This window comes from Symsagittifera roscoffensis, chromosome 9 (assembly GCF_963678635.1).
Source record: "Symsagittifera roscoffensis chromosome 9, txSymRosc1.1, whole genome shotgun sequence".
In the NCBI taxonomy this organism is placed as follows: domain Eukaryota; kingdom Metazoa; phylum Xenacoelomorpha; order Acoela; family Convolutidae; genus Symsagittifera; species Symsagittifera roscoffensis.
Genome location: NC_087070.1, coordinates 19,426,933 through 19,451,360, shown reverse-complemented (window position 1 = coordinate 19,451,360; position 24,428 = coordinate 19,426,933). Strand labels below are relative to the sequence as shown.

The window sequence follows — 24,428 nt, the reverse complement described above, 5'->3', positions numbered from 1 at the left end:
AAAACAAGACGCTTCGAACAAAAGCACCGCGTCGAGTAAGCTAACGTTCATGATCATTTTAACAACATGCATGTGAGCAACATCTATTGAAGTTCAAAATATTACCATCTTACTGATCACTTCATTTGAACACAAAGAACACAGTTCAGCTTGAAAAAAAATATATATTTTATTTCTTTCAATTGTGGTTTATAAACTTTCTATATCAATAAGAAACTTTAACCCTTTCTTGTGAGCTGTAAATTTCCATGGAGTCAGTAGAACGTCAAATGGAGCGAATGCATAAAGATGCCGAAGCTTGTCAATTACAGGTAGTAATGATGTCGGATTCTTACTAATGTTTTTTCAAACATCTATAATTTAGAAGCAAAAAGTAGGAACATACAGAATAATTTTAAAAGTGTTCTCGACTGATTTCGGTTTTTCGCATGCAAATTAAATCCAGACAACCTTGAAAATCTCATCGGACAAAATTTGAAATGTGACGTCGTCGATAATCCAACGATTATGCAAGCCAATTTTTCATGTATTTCGTCTGGGCCCCGTACAGCTCAGGCATGAAGTAGAACAAAAATTTTGAAGTCAAGTTTTTGATCGTAATATGCAGGCAAACTAAACCAAATGTCCCGAATTTTTTATGCGACTTCTTCTGGAGTTTTTGGCGGATCGACGGCCAATTTTTTTAACCTGCCCCAATTTTCGATCGCGTTGATGTCCGGGCTAAACAAAAGTTGCTTCATTACGAGGACAAACTTTGCACAGCGTAGGCGCACAATTTAGTGTGTGTAGGTCTCTGGAATCCATTAAAAATGTGTTGTCCGAACAATCTAAAAAACGATAGAACAAAGGAAGAGCAGAGAGAGCGTCCTTGTTGCGGAATCCGCTTGCTGTTCACAAAGTACACAGTTTGGCCTCTTAATGTTTGGATCCGCCAAAAACTCCCAAAGAAGCCTCTCTAAAAGTTCGGGACACAAAATCTTGCTGACCTAAGTGCGCCTGGTTGACTAATTTTTCAAAAAAAAGTTTTAAACATGTACTTATTTTTAGAATCTGACTTTAATACTGGTGATGCTGATTCTTAGAACAAAAAACGGTTTCGAAAATTGGTTTGCAGGCACTTGGTACATCAGCAACAAAAACTGGAAAAAACAATACTAGGTGTAAAGGGTAAAAATAAGGACAACCTTTTCAATTGTGGAACCAGTTTAAACTAGTATTTATAACCAATTATATTCTTGATAAACTATCTCTATAAAATACTTAGAAATAACCAATCAAGATCCATAACTAACACTGACAATAATTTGTAGTGCTGAAACTACTTGTAGTTTCAGCACCAGAACAATTTGAATATAACTTAGAAAACAGTTGTTCTCCTTTGGAACAAGTCCCAGATACCTAACCCGTAAATACCAGTATACGCTAGATCTATTGAGACTAGGAGATTTAAGAGTAAGATTAAGATCGGTATTAGACTAAGAAGTTGCACGAATCTATCCGGCCGAAAATAAGATAGCGTGACGAACAGACGGTGTACCTTATCTGAAATTGCTCTTTGAGTACGCTACTCCAGGCATAACTCAATTATGAATCAATTTAATTCATTGTCTCTTCGGAATCGAGATTCACAGAATTGTCGGTTGAGTGGCTGACAACAAAATGCTACTGTTATCTTCATATGCACGATTTACTACAGCTTCCTTTGAAATTTTAAAGAGTTTAACGGCTCTTGAAAGTGAGAAAACAACCCATTTGTAGATTAAGGATAAACTGATATTAATGGACCATTTGACTCAAAAGTAACAGTTTTTTTTGTCAGTTTGTCAGATGTTAGTTTTTGAGGTGTACTTTTTGCAGCGATTGTACAGTTACACCGGATACATTCAGTATATTCTATCATAATTTTTTTGAAAGGTCGATCTTTCTATTCAAATCCAAAAACAATCAAAGTACATCTCATTTTTTTCACTTTCTCCAATCGCAGCTGCTCAAACGAGTTGATAAAAGAGAAAATCCATTTTTTTGGCTAAGTTTTCTTTTAGCTTCTTTTGTACATTTTCGTAGAATACGGTAATTGTTTTAGCTTCTGGGTGCCTTTGAGCATATGAACCGAGAAATAGGGCATTTCCAGCAGATGAACATGGAAGATGTGAGTGCATTTGAAACACAGTGGGCAGAAATGGTCAAATTGGTGAAAGACTATCAACAGAGGTATGAAAGGAAAGCTTTGCAGAAATTAATTTGTATCAAGAGCATGCGGCTCAAAAAGTAAAAAAAAAGCATACGATTAAAAAAAGTAAAAACGTTTCTGCAACCTTTTAAAAACAAACCAGAAATGTCCGAAAATAGAATAGCTTAAAACGTACTTGAAAATTATCTTTTTCTCAGTGCCCCACACTTATGCACTAAATATGACAAGTCAGAGTCAAAAACACAATTATTCAGATTTTTTTCTGCGCAGAGAAAATGTTCTCGAAATAATTTCGAAATCCGAATCAGGACTGTTGAATTATGATACCACTTGTCCAAAATCAGCTTGGCAAAATTTAGAACAAGATTGAGATCGACCTCCCTAGAATGCAATCCCCTAGCTGTAAACCAAACATTGAGTCTGTATTAAATTTTTCAGTACCAAAAATCAGACCTAGCTTCTAGACATTAAGCAAGCTTAGAGTTACATTTTTTCAGTTTTTGGCTCGTTGAATCCCACCAAAAACACTCATCTGTCATATGTAAAAATTTAGCCATGAACATCCATCATTTGTAAAAAAAAACAGCCAATTAATTAGAGGAACACTTTCTTCACGTTTTCTTGTTTGCTCTATAACTATTCTAAATTCATCAGTGAATTTTTGTCTAGAAATATATGAGAAATTTTAAAGAGAGTTAACCGAGTGAAAAATAAGCGATGATTTCAAGAGCTTTAGACAGGCATCAGTTTTTTATTCACACAAAATTCGTCAGGGTGGCATTTTGCGTGTCGAAGAGTACAAGGTGTTTATTTTTGGACTCGCAAGTGGTTATTTGGAAGATAATGGTTTTAGCTAGGCCCTCACACATTTTTTTTCAGCAATAAAAAGTTAAAAAACTAATCAGCAAAAAAAATAGATTTATACTATGATTTGAGATTTTTAAGGAAGTTTTAGTCAAATTATGGTTTCTAGTCCTTTTCATGTTCCCACTTTTTCAGATCTTGAGCCAAAAACCCGAACATCTTGTGCTGTTTACAAGAACTCTTCAGCACGCGAAACGCCTCCTTGACAAAGTTCGATCAAATAGTTAAACAAGGAGCTAAAAGAGTTACATTTTTTCAGTTTCTGGCTCGTTGAACCCCACCAAAAACACTCATCTGTCATATGTAAAAATTTAGCCATGAACATCCATCATTTGTAAAAAAAACAGCCAATTAATTAGAGGAACACTTTCTTCACGTTTTCTTGTTTGCTCTATAACTATTCTAAATTCATCAGTGAATTTTTGTCTAGAAACATATGAGAAATTTTAAAGAGAGTTAACCGAGTGAAAAATAAAGCGATGATTTCAAGAGCTTTAGACAGGCGTCAGTTTTTATTCACACAAAAATCGTCAAGGTGGCGTTTTGCGTGTCGAAGAGTACAAGGTGTTTATTTTTGGACTCGCAAGTGGTTATTTGGAAGATAATGGTTTTAGCTAGGCCCTCACACATTTTGTTTCAACAATAAAAAGTTAAAAAACTAATCAGCAAAAAAATAGATTTATACTCTGATTTGAGATTTTTAGGGAAGTTTTAGTCAAACTTTGGTTTTTAGTCCTTTTCATGTTCCCACTTTTTCAGATCTTGAGCCAAAAACCCGAACATCTTGTGCTGTTTACAAGAGCTCTTCAGCACGCAAAACGCCTCCTTGGCGAACTTTGTTCAAATAGCCACATAAGGCCCTGAAAGGATTGCCATTTTTGTTTTTGGCCAGGGACCCTCATCTGTCATATCTAAAGTTTTCAGCCCCGAACAATTTTTAAAAACAGCCAAAAATTTTTTTAAATGCCAGTTTATTTTATTGGTTGAAAATTCTTAACCCTTCACCGTAATTTTTAGCCAGTTGATATTTTCTTCTCATTTATAGCTGGCTTGTGCTTCGACTGGTTTCCTGTTTGGAACATTATGACATTTTAAGTCAAAAATTGGAAAAAAAATTTAAGCTGTTAATTTTTGCAGTTATTAGATTTTGAAGCTTGTCAAAATTGGGGTAACGCTTTTGAGCGCATTCCCCAATTTCGTTCTGCTTGTAATGGAAGCGGCAAAATAATTCGGCCAAGAAAACGTTCCAAATTGTTCCAGTCAGGTTTACTGATCCAAATTTGCTTGAGAGAGGCAATTTTTTTCATTTATTACTTAATGAAAATTTTATTTTTGCACTTTTTTCTCGAAAAACTTTATAAATTGCCAAAAATTGCATGACATACGCTTTAAGGCATTCAAAACTTTCAGAGCTTGGCCTGAAACTTTCAGAAACTTTCATTTACTATCAATCTTAAGCTAGAACAACCATTTTATGTCCATGGAAACCTTTATTTGAATGGTCGATTTATCATAATTTTTCACCGCAATTTCAATTCTAGAACATTCAATAAAATTGTATGGCTATCTAAAATGCATGTTTATACGGTTGTTATTTTTATTCAAAAGCACATTTACTTGAAAAAATTATCACAGCTCACAAAGTTTTACGTGCGTCTCACATCATAAAGTCAACAGCTTATAACAATACCACTTAGTACGTAATTTATTTTTGAGCATTGTCTGATCTCAACACACATTCGAATAACGATTTTCTTCAGCAACGAGCAAGCAGAAAAGATGCTGGGTGTAAGAGAGTCTAGTCTGCACGTGGCTGAAGTAGAATTAGGATGGTACAAACAGAGGTGTGTTCAGCTGCAGGCCACAATAGACGAACTGGCCGACACTTTGGAGGAGGAGATTGAAAAACGAGAGGCCACTCAGCAGGTTAGTTCGGTTCAGACAATTTTAGGAGGGTCATGTTTAGTGGCTTGTACATGAACGCGTGCGCTTTTGACGGAGGCGGCGACATTAAACAAATCGATTTAAGTTTTTTTATTGTCAATCCCTACGAATTTTTCGAGCTACGCCGAAATCCCAGAAAAACCATTTTTCGCAAACAAAAATCTCGACACGGTTATGCTATGAGCCAATGCCGATTCTATGATTTTCCTATGTGTAGAAGGAACGTTCTTTTTCATAATTTTTAAATTGACAAAAACATTTAACAACAAAAACTTGTGTACTTAAGCGGGTCACTCACTTAAAAGGCACCGAAAAAATGTAAGTGTTGGTCAATCGAAAACGGAGAAGGCAACAGAAAAGATTTAAGGGAAACATTTTATCAAAAATTAAACTGCTGACGCCGCAGCTCTTAAACTAAGCGAATCGTTGGTAGAGTCGAAGGTTAGATGTTTGTTGTCAGAGTTTAAGCTAATAAAAATATTTATGTGGTTTTTCAGAGTGTTTCGGATTGGAGCCGCTGCCACGAGGATACGAAATTCAAACTCTTCGAGCACTTCAAGCTGCTGCAGAACTCCTTTCAACAGCTCAAGTCAACCACAGAAAAGTAGGCCTGAGTTTTTTTGTCGAAGACGGATAAAAATAATAATTTTTATCCGATTTGCTGAAAACCTTTCAAAAGGTGCTCACAATTTTCGCCATGTCGTTTTTTAAAACTCGGCGAAGAAAATTGACAAATGAGAATAATTTTTAGTTTTGCAGGATACTCAATTTAGTCGAGGTACAGAAAAAAAACAACGCCTAAATATTCAGTTTTTTAAAGAACTCAAATCTTGATTTTCATTCCTAAAGTACTCGACATTCTGAACTTCAATAACTTTTTAAATTTATAGCATACAAAAAAGCTAATACTTTTTGTATGTTTCAGAGATTTGGAGAACCAAAAGAGTCAGAATAAATTCACCAACTTCAAACTGACATTTGCAATTGAGAGATACGCTGCCAATGTTGAGAAAGAGAAGAAGGAACTGCAGCAGAAAATAGATCAGACGAATGAGGAAAATGAACTTCTGAAGGGAGAACTCAAAAAAGCACAGGCTGAATTGGCAGAGTGGAAAACCGAATACTTTGTAAAGTCAAAAGAAGAAAACATAAATAGACTCGAAGAACAGTACCAGTCCAGGTAATATTTTAAAGACCTTTGAAACCAAAAAAGTTATAATTAAATTTTCATGTATATTATTTTGAGGAGAAAAAAGTGGTTTTGCTAATTAGCGATCAGGATTACAAAAAAAATTTAGGCTGGTTCTCTAAAAGTGATGCGAATTCAAAGATTTTCAAGATTTGAATTTTTCAGGGTTGATGCAAAACAAGATGACTCAATAGTCTCCCCAAATGAAGTTTCCTGTTCAAAGAAGCTTGAAAAATACAACAAAGCTCTTCGTCAAATCTCTCAGCTGGTCTCAGCCAACAGTAGTGAGATTTCACTCTCTCATATTCTAAATCAAATCGCACCTAGTTCTTCTTCAGACGAAGATTATGCAGAAAACGTAGTGGAGGCAGTCGACCAATTCATCTTTAAAAACAACTGTGCAAGAAGTGTAAGTTGGACTAAGAATTTTTAACGATGAATCTGCAATGGAAATTTTTTTTCAAAGCAGAACAAGATTGAATCTTCTAACTTTCTATTAACCTCCTAGTATAGTTTGTTGGCAAAAAAAGTAAAAATATACCCAAAAAATTAAATCAAATTAAAAATTCAAATCTCCCTTTTACATGCTTATTTGAAATAGAACGTAATACGATTTGTATCTAGTATCAATTATTCCAAATTAATTGCCTGAATTCAGTTAGCCGTGATTTCGGAGCCGGATTTATTCGATGCTTACGCTTTAAAAGAATGAAACATATCGCGGGTTTTTGTTCACAAATCGGCATATTTCAGACCCAATAACCCTTTTTGATTTCTGGCAGTACAAAATTACGTTAAAACTGGTAATTAAAAAAGCTGCGAAAAGAAACAAACCACACCAAATACAAACACACCGTCATTTTCTTCTCCGTCTAGTCGGAGCACCAATCAGAGCGCTTGCTATATGCATTATTATTTATAGGTTCGGATTTAAACCAACAAGACTGCTATTATATCAGAGCAGAGCCCCAAATGTTCCGACTGCCATGTAAATTGTCTCAACATTACCAGGCCAAATTGTGTATTTTGTGAATTTTAAGCGGATTCCGCAACAAGGACGCTCCCTTTGTTCTTCTTTTGTTCTTTCATTCTCTTTGATTGTTTCGACAAAATTTTAAAATATTTTAAGATTTGTTTGTTGAATCCAGAAGCACACAGTCACAAAATTGTGCGCCTATCCACTGCACAATTTGGCCTCGTAATGAAATAGTTTTTTTGATAAACTATGAATCTTGAACTGTTTAATTTTTACCAGCCAATATTAAAAAAAAATTTGAGATTGAAATTTCAGTCGTATTGGATTCCCTGAATTCAGTTTGTATTAGTTTTCGGCTCGGGATGAATTACCACGCAGTCTCGCAGTCTTTAAAAAACACGCCTACCATATAAAAGTTTCTTTGTTCTTAGACAGTTGGAACAAAACGAGTCCTCGTATCAGGACGAATGAAATTTCCAAGAAAATTTATCCAGCACACAATGCAATCTAAAAAATAATTCATTTAGCGTCTAGTAACGTATCAATGAGACCAAATATGTCGCCTCAAAGCATAATGATAAAAAATTAAACGCCTAAATAAATCACCGCTTTATTAACAATACACCGTGAAAGTAGTTTTTATGTCGAAGATTTTTTAAAAACTATCTACTGTATCTGGTTTGCATTTTTGTTTAGGATCCGTTTTGATCGATATGAATGTCTCTGCATAGTATCTTTCAGTATTTTTTCGCCAGAAAGTTTTGGTAATTCCAATTGAGCAAACATCATTTTAAACTGAGCGGTATTAAAAACGCAAACTTAATGCTTTGAAAAAATCCTTGTTCCTAGAGATTGGCAAAAGATTTTGCAAACATCCTCCTGCATGAATAAACTATTAAAGTAAGCGTGTGGGTAGAAAATAGGTGAGAAAATCCGCGGCATTTTGTTTACAGGACTAGCATTTTTCTCTTTTCTGAGGCAAACAAACATGAAAAATTTGGGGTCTTTTCAGTTATACGGCCCAAAACTGAAAAATGAAAAATTGTACATTGAAAATAATATTAACCAAAATAACTGTGACAGTACTAGTTTACCTGTTTGGTCTCGTGAGAAAACTAGTTTAGATGATTGGTCCAGCCTATTTCCTAGCAACAAAAGCGAGCCCGGGATTCAAACCTACGCCTTGGTGTTTGTAATCAATTTCGTACCCGCTAAACTAATTATGCCAGCTGAGTTATCAAGATAGAGAAATTAACATGCTTACTGTGTGAGTTAACCCAAAAACTGTACCACTGTATTTATTAGGGAGTGCAGCATTATTGAGGGACCAAACAAGTAAACTTATACCTGACAATATACAGCCATTAACCGATGTGTTTTTGTCACAGCAGAGTTTAACAAAAGCCTTAAATTTTAGTTGATCATTTGATAAAACAGCATTATTTTCTGTCATCTGTATTTTTCGATTAACTGAGCTTCGGTTTAATATTGACTTCCAGCTTTTCTCAATCTAATATTTTTTTTCAACCAAGCAGAATTCAGCATTTTCATCTCATTTAATCCTCGTTGTCAAAGCTGTCAAAATCATCTATTTTGGGCAGTGTAACGGAAAAGACCCAAAGTTTGCGTTTTTAGTGCCGTACTTTCAAATTTTTATTATTGTTTTTGTTTTTGTATGGGCGATAGATACTGCTGTTTGTGTTCAACTTGCACAATGGGTGGAATGTTCAACAAATGCATGGAATCAAAAGCAAATTAACTGGCATAATTTTATCTATTTTTCTTCGAAAGAGCTGAAAATTTCTCATTATTCACCAACATGACTTCAACATTTTATGCTTGAGTATACAGGAATGTATTAGTAGCTTCTGATTACGTCTTTTCGGTTTTTAAAATGAAGTTTTTCTTGTTTTGTTGTTCTCTGAGAAATTATTTTCTCACTAAAAAACTTTGCTACTCAGAATGGACTCAATCCGGTAGTTCTAATTTTACTTTTGATTGACCAAAAACTAAAAAATATCTGTTTCTGGGATTGCACTTTGAGCCACATTTTTGCATGCTAAACTTGAACCAATTTAATTCTGCGCTACAAATTAAAACTATTTTTTTTCCTGATATATTTTTTCTAAAACTAATCTAAGTTAAGAAAAATACGTTTAAATAATAAGTTGGTTAAAAAATTGATCGACGTTTTTTTAAGTTTTCTGTTTTTCCGTGATCTGATTAGTAAGTTTCCGTGTTTACTTGAACCCTTATCTGCGGGTGCATTAATTAAATTACAAAAATCATTCATAATTAAATTTTATGAAGAAACGTTTTTTTCAAGTTTCAATTTTTTTGGAGAAAAACGGTTTTTTATTTAAATTATTGGTAATTAGATAATCTTCAAAACCCGTTTTTTTTTGTAAAATCTGAGATTTTTTATTTTTAATTCACTGTTCTCTCTAAATTCAATAGGTATTTTGCCACGAATTGATCCAATTGTTTTAAGATTTTCTACAGTTTTCTGTGCTTCAATTAATTTTAGCAATTTTTAACAAACCAATATTCCCTTTCATTTTTGTTTTATCTGGAAGCACAGAGTGTCATTAACAAAAAATTGAAGGCAAAACAGCAGAAGATTGCTGTGAAAGTAGCACAGAAACTTCCCGAACATTTAGTTCAGCTTTTCATTCAAATTTGAGTCGCGTTTTTGTGCGCCGTGTGCTTAGAACAATAAGACAAGAACTGGTTTTGATTACACATAACCATCTGCACTTGCTTTATACAAACAGATAGCAAAATTTAAAATCAAAAAGAAAAACCAAGAAATTATTTTTCGCTTTTTTTGTTTGAATGTTTTTGTTTAGTTATTTTTATTGCCAAGGTAGCAACTGAAACAAAAAAAGCTGGTTCTTCTTCTTACCAAACCTACTCGCTTGCTTTTTTCGCTCAAAATTAGACTAAAAACAAACAAGACTGCTCGTATCAAAGCGAAGCCCTGAAGGTTCCGACTGCTTCTTAAGGTTTATGGAGCAGTAATAACATAAGGAAATTAAATGTATTAAACTAAAATGAACAATTTTTTTTCTAAATTTTGAAGTCTTTTAATGAAAAACATCTCTCCAAGAGCCCTATAAAGTACAAAAGGATAGCTTTTGCTCCTTGTAACAAATCAATTATGGCAAATAAGCTTCTTTCAACCAATTTGGAACGATTTCTCAGACGGATTAAATCTCCGCTAACGCGTTAACAGCTCGAAATATATCGCGCTTCAATTGTCCCAAATTGGCCAAAATGTCAATCTTTAAATCCCCATAACTTTACAAAAAATGATCACAGGTGAAATATTTTTTCAAATTTAAGCTCAAGACAACAATAACTTCTGAATGATAAAAAAAATTTCGTCAAAAATGGCTGGTTAAAAAGTCGAAGTTTGTCTGAAGAAAAAAAAACCCACCCCGAGCACAAATGTTCGGTTACTTTCGTATCGAAAGTCGGAACAAACACTCAAGCCAGTTTCTCTCGGCACTGAGAGCTTTTCAAAAATCATTAATGTAGATCGAATCAAGATTGAAACGACTTTTTCTTATTATCACTCGTTCCACGGCGAAATAGAAGTGAAAGTGAAACACGCTTGGAACGACTTTTCTTATTGGTCGTTCCACAGCGAAATAAAAGTGAAAGTTAAGTAGGTGGTTAGCCATTATTCACAAAATGTCACGGTCACATTAGTCAACAAACAATAGCATTTTAAAAATTCTTATTTTTTTCAATATTTTGTGCTGCTCTCCTAGATATAATTATTTCGAAGTGAGTAATTTATGAAAATACATTGTCAATCGCATGCTGCAATTTTTCCGATTGATTTTAAATAAGTCAAAAAACATTTTTTGTTAGATGTTGGAATCCGAATCACAACCTAAAATATTTACTTCAGATATATCCACTCGAACCATCTGTTATTTTTAGTTCGTTTTTGAAAACGTTCGAAATATACTTGTTTTATTTGTTTCAAAAACCGGATGAAAATTTGCAACATTTTTCAGAATTTCTCTTGCGCTCATCTAACCAGCAACAATTTTTTATAAAAAAAACCTTTCACTGCAATTCAGTTCGTGTGAAACAGTCTGAAAATGTCATATCACTCGAACTCAGTTGAATTTCATTTGTGGTACATCGGTTTGCTTGGGAAAACCGTAAATTAAATTTCGTTTTGACTCCGTAGTCAGTGTCATACCTCAACGTAGGATTTCTCGAATCCCAACGGATTGATAAACCAATAATTCTAGACGAGGTGAGATAAAATAACTGGTTGATAGACACTAGTTATTGACAACAGAGCTAGAGCTCAAGAACAGCGCCGGCCTAATGCCTATCAAGGTCAACCGAACAAATAACATGATAGTTAGCACAGTAAGATCAACATAAAGGTACATATCAGTTTAACAAAAAGGTGCATATCATATATGATAAGTTTATCAATCCGAGCCGGATGACAACCGGAATGAACCTTACAAAAACAGGTGTCCAGATAAAGGTGGTTGTATTGTCTGCTAAATTATGATGTTTTTGCTACATCTTATCAATATGCCCAGAGCGGCATGAAAATGCACGCAGTCAATAGCTGTTACTTTTACCACACTAGTCATAAAATAAACAACTAAACCCAACTTCTTCCCCCCCCCCCTCACCCCAAAGCCGTTTTGGGGGAAGGATGTTAACTTGGTTCTGAGTTCGAACTTTCAGCCAATCAGATTAAAGTAATTTACATGCAGCGCTTAACAATTCTAATTTAAATTGAACACTGGGGTGGAGGATCTTATCTTGGTCTATTTGGCGATAGGGGGATGTATGTTAACTTGACGAAATTACTTATTGTCGAGGTTTTTGCGATTCGCAGAGGATCTATGAAAAACTACATCAGCGACACTTTTCTTGCGACTCAAGGACTCACGATCTCTCTGAGTTTTCGTTGGTTTCTGGTTCGCTTGTTTGCTTTCTTTTCACTGAAATGTCAATGGTACTTCGGTATTTTTGGTATTTTTCAACGTCAACAGGTGATAATTTTATACCTTCTCAAAATGAAGTTGCATTCTTTGGTTTCATCAAGCGTAAGCTTTTACGCCGACACCAATATAACACAAAATAAATCACAATTATCAACACATGTACAAAACAGACTACGCTTTAAAGGATCTTGAGTCTGTGTTTACCAACAATAAGTTAAACGTATTCATAATTGATTATTGAATTGACATCAAAAGGCGATCAAAGAGCATCGAACATTCTTTTCAACTTGTGTAATCTCAACTATTCGCGAAAACAAGACGCTTCGAACAAAAGCACCGCGTCGAGTAAGCTAACGTTCATGATCATTTTAACAACATGCATGTGAGCAACATCTATTGAAGTTCAAAATATTACCATCTTACTGATCACTTCATTTGAACACAAAGAACACAGTTCAGCTTGAAAAAAAATATATATTTTATTTCTTTCAATTGTGGTTTATAAACTTTCTATATCAATAAGAAACTTTAACCCTTTCTTGTGAGCTGTAAATTTCCATGGAGTCAGTAGAACGTCAAATGGAGCGAATGCATAAAGATGCCGAAGCTTGTCAATTACAGGTAGTAATGATGTCGGATTCTTACTAATGTTTTTTCAAACATCTATAATTTAGAAGCAAAAAGTAGGAACATACAGAATAATTTTAAAAGTGTTCTCGACTGATTTCGGTTTTTCGCATGCAAATTAAATCCAGACAACCTTGAAAATCTCATCGGACAAAATTTGAAATGTGACGTCGTCGATAATCCAACGATTATGCAAGCCAATTTTTCATGTATTTCGTCTGGGCCCCGTACAGCTCAGGCATGAAGTAGAACAAAAATTTTGAAGTCAAGTTTTTGATCGTAATATGCAGGCAAACTAAACCAAATGTCCCGAATTTTTTATGCGACTTCTTCTGGAGTTTTCGGCGGATCGACGGCCAATTTTTTTAACCTGCCCCAATTTTCGATCGCGTTGATGTCCGGGCTAAACAAAAGTTGCTTCATTACGAGGACAAACTTTGCACAGCGTAGGCGCACAATTTAGTGTGTGTAGGTCTCTGGAATCCATTAAAAATGTGTTGTCCGAACAATCTAAAAAACGATAGAACAAAGGAAGAGCAGAGAGAGCGTCCTTGTTGCGGAATCCGCTTGCTGTTCACAAAGTACACAGTTTGGCCTCTTAATGTTTGGATCCGCCAAAAACTCCCAAAGAAGCCTCTCTAAAAGTTCGGGACACAAAATCTTGCTGACCTAAGTGCGCCTGGTTGACTAATTTTTCAAAAAAAAAGTTTTAAACATGTACTTATTTTTAGAATCTGACTTTAATACTGGTGATGCTGATTCTTAGAACAATAAACGGTTTCGAAAATTGGTTTGCAGGCACTTGGTACATCAGCAACAAAAACTGGAAAAAACAATACTAGGTGTAAAGGGTAAAAATAAGGACAACCTTTTCAATTGTGGAACCAGTTTAAACCAGTATTTATAACCAATTATATTCTTGATAAACTATCTCTATAAAATACTTAGAAATAACCAATCAAGATCCATAACTAACACTGACAATAATTTGTAGTGCTGAAACTACTTGTAGTTTCAGCACCAGAACAATTTGAATATAACTTAGAAAACAGTTGTTCTCCTTTGGAACAAGTCCCAGATACCTAACCCGTAAATACCAGTATACGCTAGATCTATTGAGACTAGGAGATTTAAGAGTAAGATTAAGATCGGTATTAGACTAAGAAGTTGCACGAATCTATCCGGCCGAAAATAAGATAGCGTGACGAACAGACGGTGTACCTTATCTGAAATTGCTCTTTGAGTACGCTACTCCAGGCATAACTCAATTATGAATCAATTTAATTCATTGTCTCTTCGGAATCGAGATTCACAGAATTGTCGGTTGAGTGGCTGACAACAAAATGCTACTGTTATCTTCATATGCACGATTTACTACAGCTTCCTTTGAAATTTTAAAGAGTTTAACGGCTCTTGAAAGTGAGAAAACAACCCATTTGTAGATTAAGGATAAACTGATATTAATGGACCATTTGACTCAAAAGTAACAGTTTTTTTGTCAGTTTGTCAGATGTTAGTTTTTGAGGTGTACTTTTTGCAGCGATTGTACAGTTACACCGGATACATTCAGTATATTCTATCATAATTTTTTTGAAAGGTCGATCTTTCTATTCAAATCCAAAAACAATCAAAGTACATCTCATTTTTTTCACTTTCTCCAATCGCAGCTGCTCAAACGAGTTGATAAAAGAGAAAATCCATTTTTTTGGCTAAGTTTTCTTTTAGCTTCTTTTGTACATTTTCGTAGAATACGGTAATTGTTTTAGCTTCTGGGTGCCTTTGAGCATATGAACCGAGAAATAGGGCATTTCCAGCAGATGAACATGGAAGATGTGAGTGCATTTGAAACACAGTGGGCAGAAATGGTCAAATTGGTGAAAGACTATCAACAGAGGTATGAAAGGAAAGCTTTGCAGAAATTAATTTGTATCAAGAGCATGCGGCTCAAAAAGTAAAAAAAAAGCATACGATTAAAAAAAGTAAAAACGTTTCTGCAACCTTTTAAAAACAAACCAGAAATGTCCGAAAATAGAATAGCTTAAAACGTACTTGAAAATTATCTTTTTCTCAGTGCCCCACACTTATGCACTAAATATGACAAGTCAGAGTCAAAAACACAATTATTCAGATTTTTTTCTGCGCAGAGAAAATGTTCTCGAAATAATTTCGAAATCCGAATCAGGACTGTTGAATTATGATACCACTTGTCCAAAATCAGCTTGGCAAAATTTAGAACAAGATTGAGATCGACCTCCCTAGAATGCAATCCCCTAGCTGTAAACCAAACATTGAGTCTGTATTAAATTTTTCAGTACCAAAAATCAGACCTAGCTTCTAGACATTAAGCAAGCTTAGAGTTACATTTTTTCAGTTTTTGGCTCGTTGAATCCCACCAAAAACACTCATCTGTCATATGTAAAAATTTAGCCATGAACATCCATCATTTGTAAAAAAAAAAACAGCCAATTAATTAGAGGAACACTTTCTTCACGTTTTCTTGTTTGCTCTATAACTATTCTAAATTCATCAGTGAATTTTTGTCTAGAAATATATGAGAAATTTTAAAGAGAGTTAACCGAGTGAAAAATAAGCGATGATTTCAAGAGCTTTAGACAGGCATCAGTTTTTTATTCACACAAAATTCGTCAGGGTGGCATTTTGCGTGTCGAAGAGTACAAGGTGTTTATTTTTGGACTCGCAAGTGGTTATTTGGAAGATAATGGTTTTAGCTAGGCCCTCACACATTTTTTTTCAGCAATAAAAAGTTAAAAAACTAATCAACAAAAAAAATAGATTTATACTATGATTTGAGATTTTTAAGGAAGTTTTAGTCAAATTATGGTTTCTAGTCCTTTTCATGTTCCCACTTTTTCAGATCTTGAGCCAAAAACCCGAACATCTTGTGCTGTTTACAAGAACTCTTCAGCACGCGAAACGCCTCCTTGACAAAGTTCGATCAAATAGTTAAACAAGGAGCTAAAAGAGTTACATTTTTTCAGTTTCTGGCTCGTTGAACCCCACCAAAAACACTCATCTGTCATATGTAAAAATTTAGCCATGAACATCCATCATTTGTAAAAAAAACAGCCAATTAATTAGAGGAACACTTTCTTCACGTTTTCTTGTTTGCTCTATAACTATTCTAAATTCATCAGTGAATTTTTGTCTAGAAACATATGAGAAATTTTAAAGAGAGTTAACCGAGTGAAAAATAAAGCGATGATTTCAAGAGCTTTAGACAGGCGTCAGTTTTTATTCACACAAAAATCGTCAAGGTGGCGTTTTGCGTGTCGAAGAGTACAAGGTGTTTATTTTTGGACTCGCAAGTGGTTATTTGGAAGATAATGGTTTTAGCTAGGCCCTCACACATTTTGTTTCAACAATAAAAAGTTAAAAAACTAATCAGCAAAAAAATAGATTTATACTCTGATTTGAGATTTTTAGGGAAGTTTTAGTCAAACTTTGGTTTTTAGTCCTTTTCATGTTCCCACTTTTTCAGATCTTGAGCCAAAAACCCGAACATCTTGTGCTGTTTACAAGAGCTCTTCAGCACGCAAAACGCCTCCTTGGCGAACTTTGTTCAAATAGCCACATAAGGCCCTGAAAGGATTGCCATTTTTGTTTTTGGCCAGGGACCCTCATCTGTCATATCTAAAGTTTTCAGCCCCGAACAATTTTTAAAAACAGCCAAAAATTTTTTTAAATGCCAGTTTATTTTATTGGTTGAAAATTATTAACCCTTCACCGTAATTTTTAGCCAGTTGATATTTTCTTCTCATTTATAGCTGGCTTGTGCTTCGACTGGTTTCCTGTTTGGAACATTATGACATTTTAAGTCAAAAATTGGAAAAAAAATTTAAGCTGTTAATTTTTGCAGTTATTAGATTTTGAAGCTTGTCAAAATTGGGGTAACGCTTTTGAGCGCATTCCCCAATTTCGTTCTGCTTGTAATGGAAGCGGCAAAATAATTCGGCCAAGAAAACGTTCCAAATTGTTCCAGTCAGGTTTACTGATCCAAATTTGCTTGAGATAGGCAATTTTTTTCATTTATTACTTAATGAAAATTTTATTTTTGCACTTTTTTCTCGAAAAACTTTATAAATTGCCAAAAATTGCATGACATACGCTTTAAGGCATTCAAAACTTTCAGAGCTTGGCCTGAAACTTTCAGAAACTTTCATTTACTATCAATCTTAAGCTAGAACAACCATTTTATGTCCATGGAAACCTTTATTTGAATGGTCGATTTATCATAATTTTTCACCGCAATTTCAATTCTAGAACATTCAATAAAATTGTATGGCTATCTAAAATGCATGTTTATACGGTTGTTATTTTTATTCAAAAGCACATTTACTTGAAAAAATTATCACAGCTCACAAAGTTTTACGTGCGACTCATATCATAAAGTCAACAGCTTATAACAATACCACTTAGTACGTAATTTATTTGTGAGCATTGTCTGATCTCAAAACACATTCGAATAACGATTTTCTTCAGCAACGAGCAAGCAGAAAAGATGCTGGGTGTAAGAGAGTCTAGTCTGCACGTGGCTGAAGTAGAATTAGGATGGTACAAACAGAGGTGTGTTCAGCTGCAGGCCACAATAGACGAACTGGCCGACACTTTGGAGGAGGAGATTGAAAAACGAGAGGCCACTCAGCAGGTTAGTTCGGTTCAGACAATTTTAGGAGGGTCATGTTTAGTGGCTTGTACATGAACGCGTGCGCTTTTGACGGAGGCGGCGACATTAAACAAATCGATTCAAGTTTTTTTTATTGCCAGTCACTACAAATTTTTCGAGCTACGCCAAAATCCCAGAAAAACCATTTTTCGCAAAAAAAAATCTCGACACGGTTATGCTATGAGCCAATGCCGATTCTATGATTTTCCTATATGTAGAAGGAACGTTCTTTTTCATAATTTATAAATTGACAAAAATATTTCACAACAAAAACTTGTGTACTTAAGCGGGTCACTCACTTAAAAGGCACCGAAAAAATGTAAGTGTTTGTCAATCGAAAACGGAGAAGGCAACAGAAAAGATAGATTTAAGGCAAACACTTTATCAAAAATTAAACTGCTGATGCCGCAGCTCTTAAACTAAGCGAATCGTTGGTAGAGTCGAAGAAGATTAGATGTGTGTTGTCAGAGTTTAAGCTAATAAAAATATTTAAGTGGTTTTTCAGAGTGTTTCGGATTGGAGCCGCTGCCACGAGGATACAAAATTTAAACTCTTCGAGCACTTCAAGCTGCTGCAGAACTCCTTTCAACAGCTCAAGACAACCACAGAAAAGTAGGCCTGAGTTTTTTTGTCGAAGACGGATAAAAATAATAATTTTTATCCGATTTGCTGAAAACCTTTCAAAAGGTGCTCACAATTTTCGCCATGTCGTTTTTTAAAACTCGGCGAAGAAAATTGACAAATGAGAATAATTTTTAGTTTTGCAGGAAACTCAATTTAGTCGAGGTACAGAAAAAAAACAACGCCTAAATATTCAGTTTTTTAAAGAACTCAAATCTTGATTTTCATTCCTAAAGTACTCGACATTCTGAACTTCAATAACTTTTTAAATTTATAGCATACAAAAAAGCTAATACTTTTTGTATGTTTCAGAGATTTGGAGAACCAAAAGAGTCAGAATAAATTCACCAACTTCAAACTGACATTTGCAATTGAGAGATACGCTGCCAATGTTGAGAAAGAGAAGAAGGAACTGCAGCAGAAAATAGATCAGACGAATGAGGAAAATGAACTTCTGAAGGGAGAACTCAAAAAAGCACAGGCTGAATTGGCAGAGTGGAAAACCGAATACTTTGTAAAGTCAAAAGAAGAAAACATAAATAGACTCGAAGAACAGTACCAGTCCAGGTAATATTTTAAAGACCTTTGAAACCAAAAAAGTTATAATTAAATTTTCATGTATATTATTTTGAGGAGAAAAAAGTGGTTTTGCTAATTAGCGATCAGGATTACAAAAAAAATTTAGGCTGGTTCTCTAAAAGTGATGCGAATTCAAAGATTTTCAAGATTTGAATTTTTCAGGGTTGATGCAAAACAAGATGACTCAATAGTCTCCCCAAATGAAGTTTCCTGTTCAAAGAAGCTTGAAAAATACAACAAAGCTCTTCGTCAAATCTCTCAGCTGGTCTCAGCCAACAGTAGTGAGATTTCACTCTCTCATATTCTAAATCAAATCGCACCTAGTTCTTCTTCAGACGAAGATTATGCAGAAAACGTAGTGGAGGCAGTCGACCAATTCATCTTTAAAAACAACTGTGCAAGAAGTGTAAGTTGGACTAAGAATTTTTAACGATGAATCTGCAATGGAAATTTTTTTTCAAAGCAGAACAAGATTGAATCTTCTAACTTTCTATTAACCTCCTAGTATAGTTTGTTGGCAAAAAAAGTAAAAATATACCCAAAAAATTAAATCAAATTAAAAATTCAAATCTCCCTTTTACATGCTTATTTGAAATAGAACGTAATACGATTTGTATCTAGTATCAATTATTCCAAATTAATTGCCTGAATTCAATTAGCCGTGATTTCGGAGCCGGATTTATTCGATGCTTACGCTTTAAAAGAATGAAATATATCGCGGGTTATTGTTCACAAATCGGCATATTTCAGACCCAATAACCCTTTTTGATTTCTGGCAGTACAAAATTACGTTAAAACTGGTAATTAAAAAAGCTGCGAAGAGAAACAAACCACACCAAATACAAACACACCGTCACTTTCTTCTCCGTCTTGTCGGAGCACCAATCAGAGCGCTTGCTATATGCATTATTATTTATAGGTTCGGATTTAAACCAGCAAGACTGCTCATATATCAGGGCAGAGCCCCGAATGTTCCGACTGCCATGTAAATTGTCTCAACGTTACCAGGCCAAATTGTGTATTTTGTGAATTTTAAGCGGATTCCGCAACAAGGACGCTCCCTTTGTTCTTCTTTTGTTCTTTCATTCTCTTTGATTGTTTCGACAAAATTTTAACATATTTAAAGACTTGTTTGTTGAATCCAGAAGCACACAGTCACAAAATTGTGCGCCTATCCACTGCACAATTTGGCCTCGTAATGAAATAGTTTTTTTTGATAAACTATGAAACTGAACTGTTTAATTTTTACCAGCCAATATTAAAAAAATTTGAGATTGAAATTTCAGTCGTATTGGATTCCCTGAGCTCAGTTTGTATTAGTTTTCGGCTCGGGATGAATTACCACGCAGTCTTTAAAAAACACTCTTACCATATAAAAGTTTCTTTTTTCTTAGACAGTTGGAACAAAACGAGTCCTCGTATCAGGACGAATGAAATTTCCAAGAAAATTTATCCAGCACACAATGCAATCCAAAAAATAATTCATTTAGCGTCTAGTAACGTATCAATGAGACCAAATATGTCGCCTCAAAGCATAATGATAAAAAATTTAACGCCTAAATAAATCACCGCTTTATTAACAATACACCGTGAAAGTAGTTTTTATGTCGAAGATTTTTTAAAAACTATCTACTGTATCTGGTTTGCATTTTTGTTTAGGATCCGTTTTGATCGATATGAATGTCTCTGCATAGTATCTTTCAGTATTTTCTTGTCAGAAAGTTTTGGTAAGTCCAATTGACCAAACATCATTTTAAACTGGGCGGTATTAAAAACGCATTTTCTGAGGCAAACAAACATGAAAAATTTGGGGTCTTTTCAGTTATACGGCCGAAAACTGAAAAATGAAAAATTGTACATTGAAAATTGTAATAACCAAAATAACTGTGAAAGTACTAGTTTACCTGTTTGGTCTCGTGAGAAAGCTAGTTTAGATGATTGGTCCAGCCTATTTCCTAGCAACAAAAGCGAGCCCGGGATTCAAACCTAAGCCTTGGTGTTTGTAATCAAATTCGTACCCGCTAAACTAATTATGCCAGCTGAGTTATCAAGATAGAGAAATTAACATGCTTACTGTGTGAGTTAACCCAAAAACTGTACCACTGTATTTATTAGGGAGTGCAGCATTATTGAGGGACCAAACAAGTAAACTTATACAGCCATTAACCGATGTGTTTTTGTCACAGCAGAGTTTAACAAAAGACTTAAATTTTAGTTGATCATTTGATAAAACAGCATTATTTTCTGTCATCTGTATTTATCGATTAACTGAGCTTCGGTTTAATATTGACTTCCAGCTTTTCTCAATCTAATATTTTTTTCAATCAAGCAGAATTCAGCATTTTCATCTCATTTAATCCTCGTTGTCAAAGCTGTCAAAATCATCTATTTTGGGCAGTGTAACGGAAAAGACCCAAAATTTGCGTTTTTAGTGTCGTACTTTCAAATTTTTATTATTGTTTTTGTTTTTATATGGGCGATAGATAATGCTGTTTGTGTTCAACTTGCACAATGGGTGGAATGTTCAACAAATGCATGGAATCAAAAGCAAACTAACTGGCATAATTTTATCTATTTTTCTTCGAAAGAGCTGAAAATTTCTCATTATTCACCAACATGACTTCAACATTTTATGCTTGAGTATACAGGAATGTATTAGTAGCTTCTGATTACGCAAAAAGGCCCGAGAATTACTTAATTAACTAGAAATAACTAGCCTGGTATCAAAAAAAATCTGAAAACAAGAATCAATTTCCATGCATTTTTTTTCGCTTTAATGACATTCCAGTCAACTACACGAGACTTTTTTGCCAATTTAAAATGGAGAAAATTCAGTGAATTGCCATTCAGAAATGCTTCCGATTGGCGAATCATCTCGTTTTTATGCTAATTTTTCGGCTAGTTTTTTTAGTTTTAAATTAGCGGCACATTTCAAACAGTTGGGATATTGAAAGAAGTTTGAAGCCAAGAATCCTTTGAAAAATGAACTTTTTATGCTTTCTTCTGGGAACTTTTTGTCAGCCGGGATCCTTGTTTGTCTCCATAAAATCGAATTGCTTTCTGTTATCATAAAACTATCTTGTTTCTGCAGACATTCGAGTCGAGTCTGAAAGAGTACGAGGTCAAAGTGGATCAACTGGAGAGTGACCTCAAAAGAGAGCTAGGCACAGACTACTCAGTGAAGAAGGAAGTGCAGCTGCTGAAAAAGAGTCTAGATAGTAATAAGAAGAGCAGAGATGAGTTGGCGAGAGAGGTGACCAAGTTGAAGAAAGAGATCAACCGACTCAACACGTGAGTTCAACTCGCTCCTATACGGATGACTCTTAAGGTCAACTTTTTCTTTTTCTGGAGTGAAAGAAAATAATAAAAATAAGCTCAAAAATTTTAGGCCGTCATCAAACCCTTTAGTTGACAGTACGGATAGAACTTCAAATTGTTAGCGTTGACAGTTTTCATTTTGTAGCTTTGGTTTCAGAATTTTCGGAACGATAACTTTTTTTCAAGTTTTCTGAACTTTTCAATTTTGTTGTTTTTAGTTTACGTCATAACTTTTGTGCATCAAAATAAATATCAAAATATCAAATGATCATGAAAGTTTGTATAATCAATTGCGCCAATTAACAGCAGCGTCGATTAACATTTATACCGTGGCGATCAACACTAGTTGTTTCGACCAAAAATTCATATATGCAGGGACGGACCCTAAAGTTTTCTAAAGGCGCCAAAATATACTAATTTTGATGGGGGATCAAGCGCCGAAAAATAGCAATTTTTGGTCAAATTTTCCAAAAGTGCCTAAAAACTCCTTTTTGGCCTGTATTTTCAAAAATTTGCCTGCGGCGCCAAAACAGGGTATTGTTAGTGCTTTGGAAGAGCTCGGAAAATCAATATTTGGTCGACCTAAAAAAGGTCGACAAAAATTTTTGAAATTTCTTTGAAAATCCGCCCCCCCCCCCCTCGAGAAAATCCGAGATCCGCCCCTGTATTTATGATTAAGTCCTATAATCGAAAACCAAATCAAAACATACAACCCAGCGGAAATGAATATCGACCACAAAACTGGAGGTAAAGCCGGTTGTCTTTCAGAGACAACCAGATCCTAACAGAAAAGAACACCAAACTGAAGTCAAAAGAGACCTCACTTGACTCCATGGTGGCCCAGCTGAAGACAGAACTGCACTCTATAACTACAGAGAAGGGACTGACAGATAGTGAGAACAATTCACTCATGCAAGAAGTACACATTCTGAAGAAGAACTTACACCATGCGTTAGCCTTTACTTTTTAAATTTTTTTTCGGAAGAATTTAAACATAAACACAAGTTGAGAAAAAAATATTTATAACTCGGTTAACTTTTCATAATTATTAGAAAGAGTAGGACTTCTTTAAAAAAAGCCGATAATCCTTTGGCCAATTTCCGTTTAAAAAGAGTAGACTCCAGCGAAGACCATGTAGTGGCAAACTTGAGCCCGCGTAAAACACTAAAGAAACGGCATGGATAGGTTTTAGTGAAACGAAATCAAACATTGATAAGCCAAAAAACTTTTTAGTGAAGACAAATCGGAGCTGCTACTGGTTGAAATTCAGAGACTTAAGGACCAATCAGCGTTGAAGGATGCTTCTCTGTTCGACATGGAACACCAGGCGGAGAAGACTGAGATGTACAAGGACGATGAGAAGCTGAAACTGAAACACAGACTCGGCTGTGTAGATCCACAACTGCCACTAGACGTGCAACTATTGTTCTACAAATAATATTTTTTACATAAAATCATTCGAATTTATAGTTAAAATTTATATATTGCTTGAATTTGAAGACGGACCGCTCGCTCGTAAAAGTTTAATTTTGGCTGACCAATGCTGTCACTTTAGTTTTAGAGCTAGATAGTAAATACAAAAGAAAAAAAACTATTAGTGAAAGAAATTTCTGAATCCACCGAGTGATCTGTAAACTGGTACTGATTCGTGTTTCTGTAGAAGGTGTGTCTTTATTTTTTCTTTGATTTTTTTTTATTTTTTTTGCGAAATGTTACTAGTCTGATTTCTTCAGGTAGTGAACTCCAATTTTAATGCAGCATCTTGCCGCTGATTCTTTGCTCGTTTTTGCAGTTTGACCGACTCAGGGCTATTACCTGTAGAGTTGTCCTGTTTCTATGCAAACTTAAGTGTTCCGTAGTCCGAAAACATTTCCTTGTTTTTCAATTTTTAAGCAATCGAAAGATTTGAGAAGACTCATTTCCGTTATCAATAGCTCTGCAGGAAGTATTTTGCTTTATATTATTAGATCACATACTCTATCAAACTTTCTACGTTAAAAAAACAGACTTTGATTCTCCAGTTTAATTGCTTGCTTATTGCGTTCAATTGTGCAATTTGTTAAGTTTATAAGAAAATTGCGATACATTATATGGGGTAATACTTAGACTTGAATAGGCTAATCCGAACATTTGAGAATACTATGAACTTGATTAGATAAAGTGAATTTTTCCTTGAGCCATTCTGCGCAAAGTTTTGTTAATTTGAGCTGAAAAATTCAAACCTTGTTCCAAGAAAGTTCCTAGATGCCTGCATGATTTTGAAACTTGAAACGTGATTATTATGAAAAACTGAGAATACACTAATTTGAGTTTTGTTTTATCGGAATTCAAAGAGAGAAGATTCTTTTTCCTGTAAACATCAATATCATCTAGCAATTTTAGTGTGTTCTTGCAATAGTTTCACAAGAATTTTGGCTGACTATCAAATTGGTATCATCAGCAAG

At 34.7% G+C, this 24,428-nt stretch overlaps 2 protein-coding genes across 2 annotated transcripts; both read left to right on the top strand.

Moving 5' to 3' along the window:
- Positions 1-66: 66 nt before the first annotated feature.
- On the top strand, positions 67-6,900 carry LOC134854742 (golgin subfamily A member 4-like). The gene is made up of 7 exons (XM_063871100.1): positions 67-311; positions 2,084-2,211; positions 4,816-4,981; positions 5,497-5,603; positions 5,925-6,179; positions 6,354-6,597; positions 6,847-6,900. The coding sequence occupies exons 1-7, from the start codon at positions 249-251 to the stop codon at positions 6,898-6,900; spliced, it is 1,017 nt and encodes a 338-aa protein (XP_063727170.1). The 5' UTR covers positions 67-248.
- A 5,637-nt stretch (positions 6,901-12,537) lies between these two features.
- LOC134854050 (myosin-9-like) lies at positions 12,538-23,471 on the top strand. The gene is made up of 9 exons (XM_063870120.1): positions 12,538-12,776; positions 14,549-14,676; positions 17,283-17,448; positions 17,972-18,078; positions 18,400-18,654; positions 18,829-19,072; positions 21,758-21,957; positions 22,753-22,935; positions 23,218-23,471. Exons 1-9 carry the CDS (start codon positions 12,714-12,716, stop codon positions 23,420-23,422), a joined length of 1,551 nt encoding a protein of 516 aa, XP_063726190.1. The 5' UTR covers positions 12,538-12,713; the 3' UTR covers positions 23,423-23,471.
- Positions 23,472-24,428: the final 957 nt, after the last annotated feature.

What these genes read in the sequence shown, in the direction of transcription:
- LOC134854050 (XM_063870120.1), top strand. Translation starts at nt 12,714, where the DNA reads ATGGAGTCAGTAGAACGTCAAATGGAGCGAATGCATAAAGATGCCGAA. An exon ending in GAGATCAACCGACTCAACAC is followed by an intron (nt 21,958 to 22,752) that starts GTGAGTTCAACT and finishes GTTGTCTTTCAG; the next exon opens with AGACAACCAGATCCTAACAG. An exon ending in AAGAAGAACTTACACCATGC is followed by an intron (nt 22,936 to 23,217) that starts GTTAGCCTTTAC and finishes AAAACTTTTTAG; the next exon opens with TGAAGACAAATCGGAGCTGC.
- LOC134854742 (XM_063871100.1), top strand. Translation starts at nt 249, where the DNA reads ATGGAGTCAGTAGAACGTCAAATGGAGCGAATGCATAAAGATGCCGAA. An exon ending in CCGAAGCTTGTCAATTACAG is followed by an intron (nt 312 to 2,083) that starts GTAGTAATGATG and finishes TAATTGTTTTAG; the next exon opens with CTTCTGGGTGCCTTTGAGCA. An exon ending in AAAACAACTGTGCAAGAAGT is followed by an intron (nt 6,598 to 6,846) that starts GTAAGTTGGACT and finishes GCCTGAATTCAG; the next exon opens with TTAGCCGTGATTTCGGAGCC.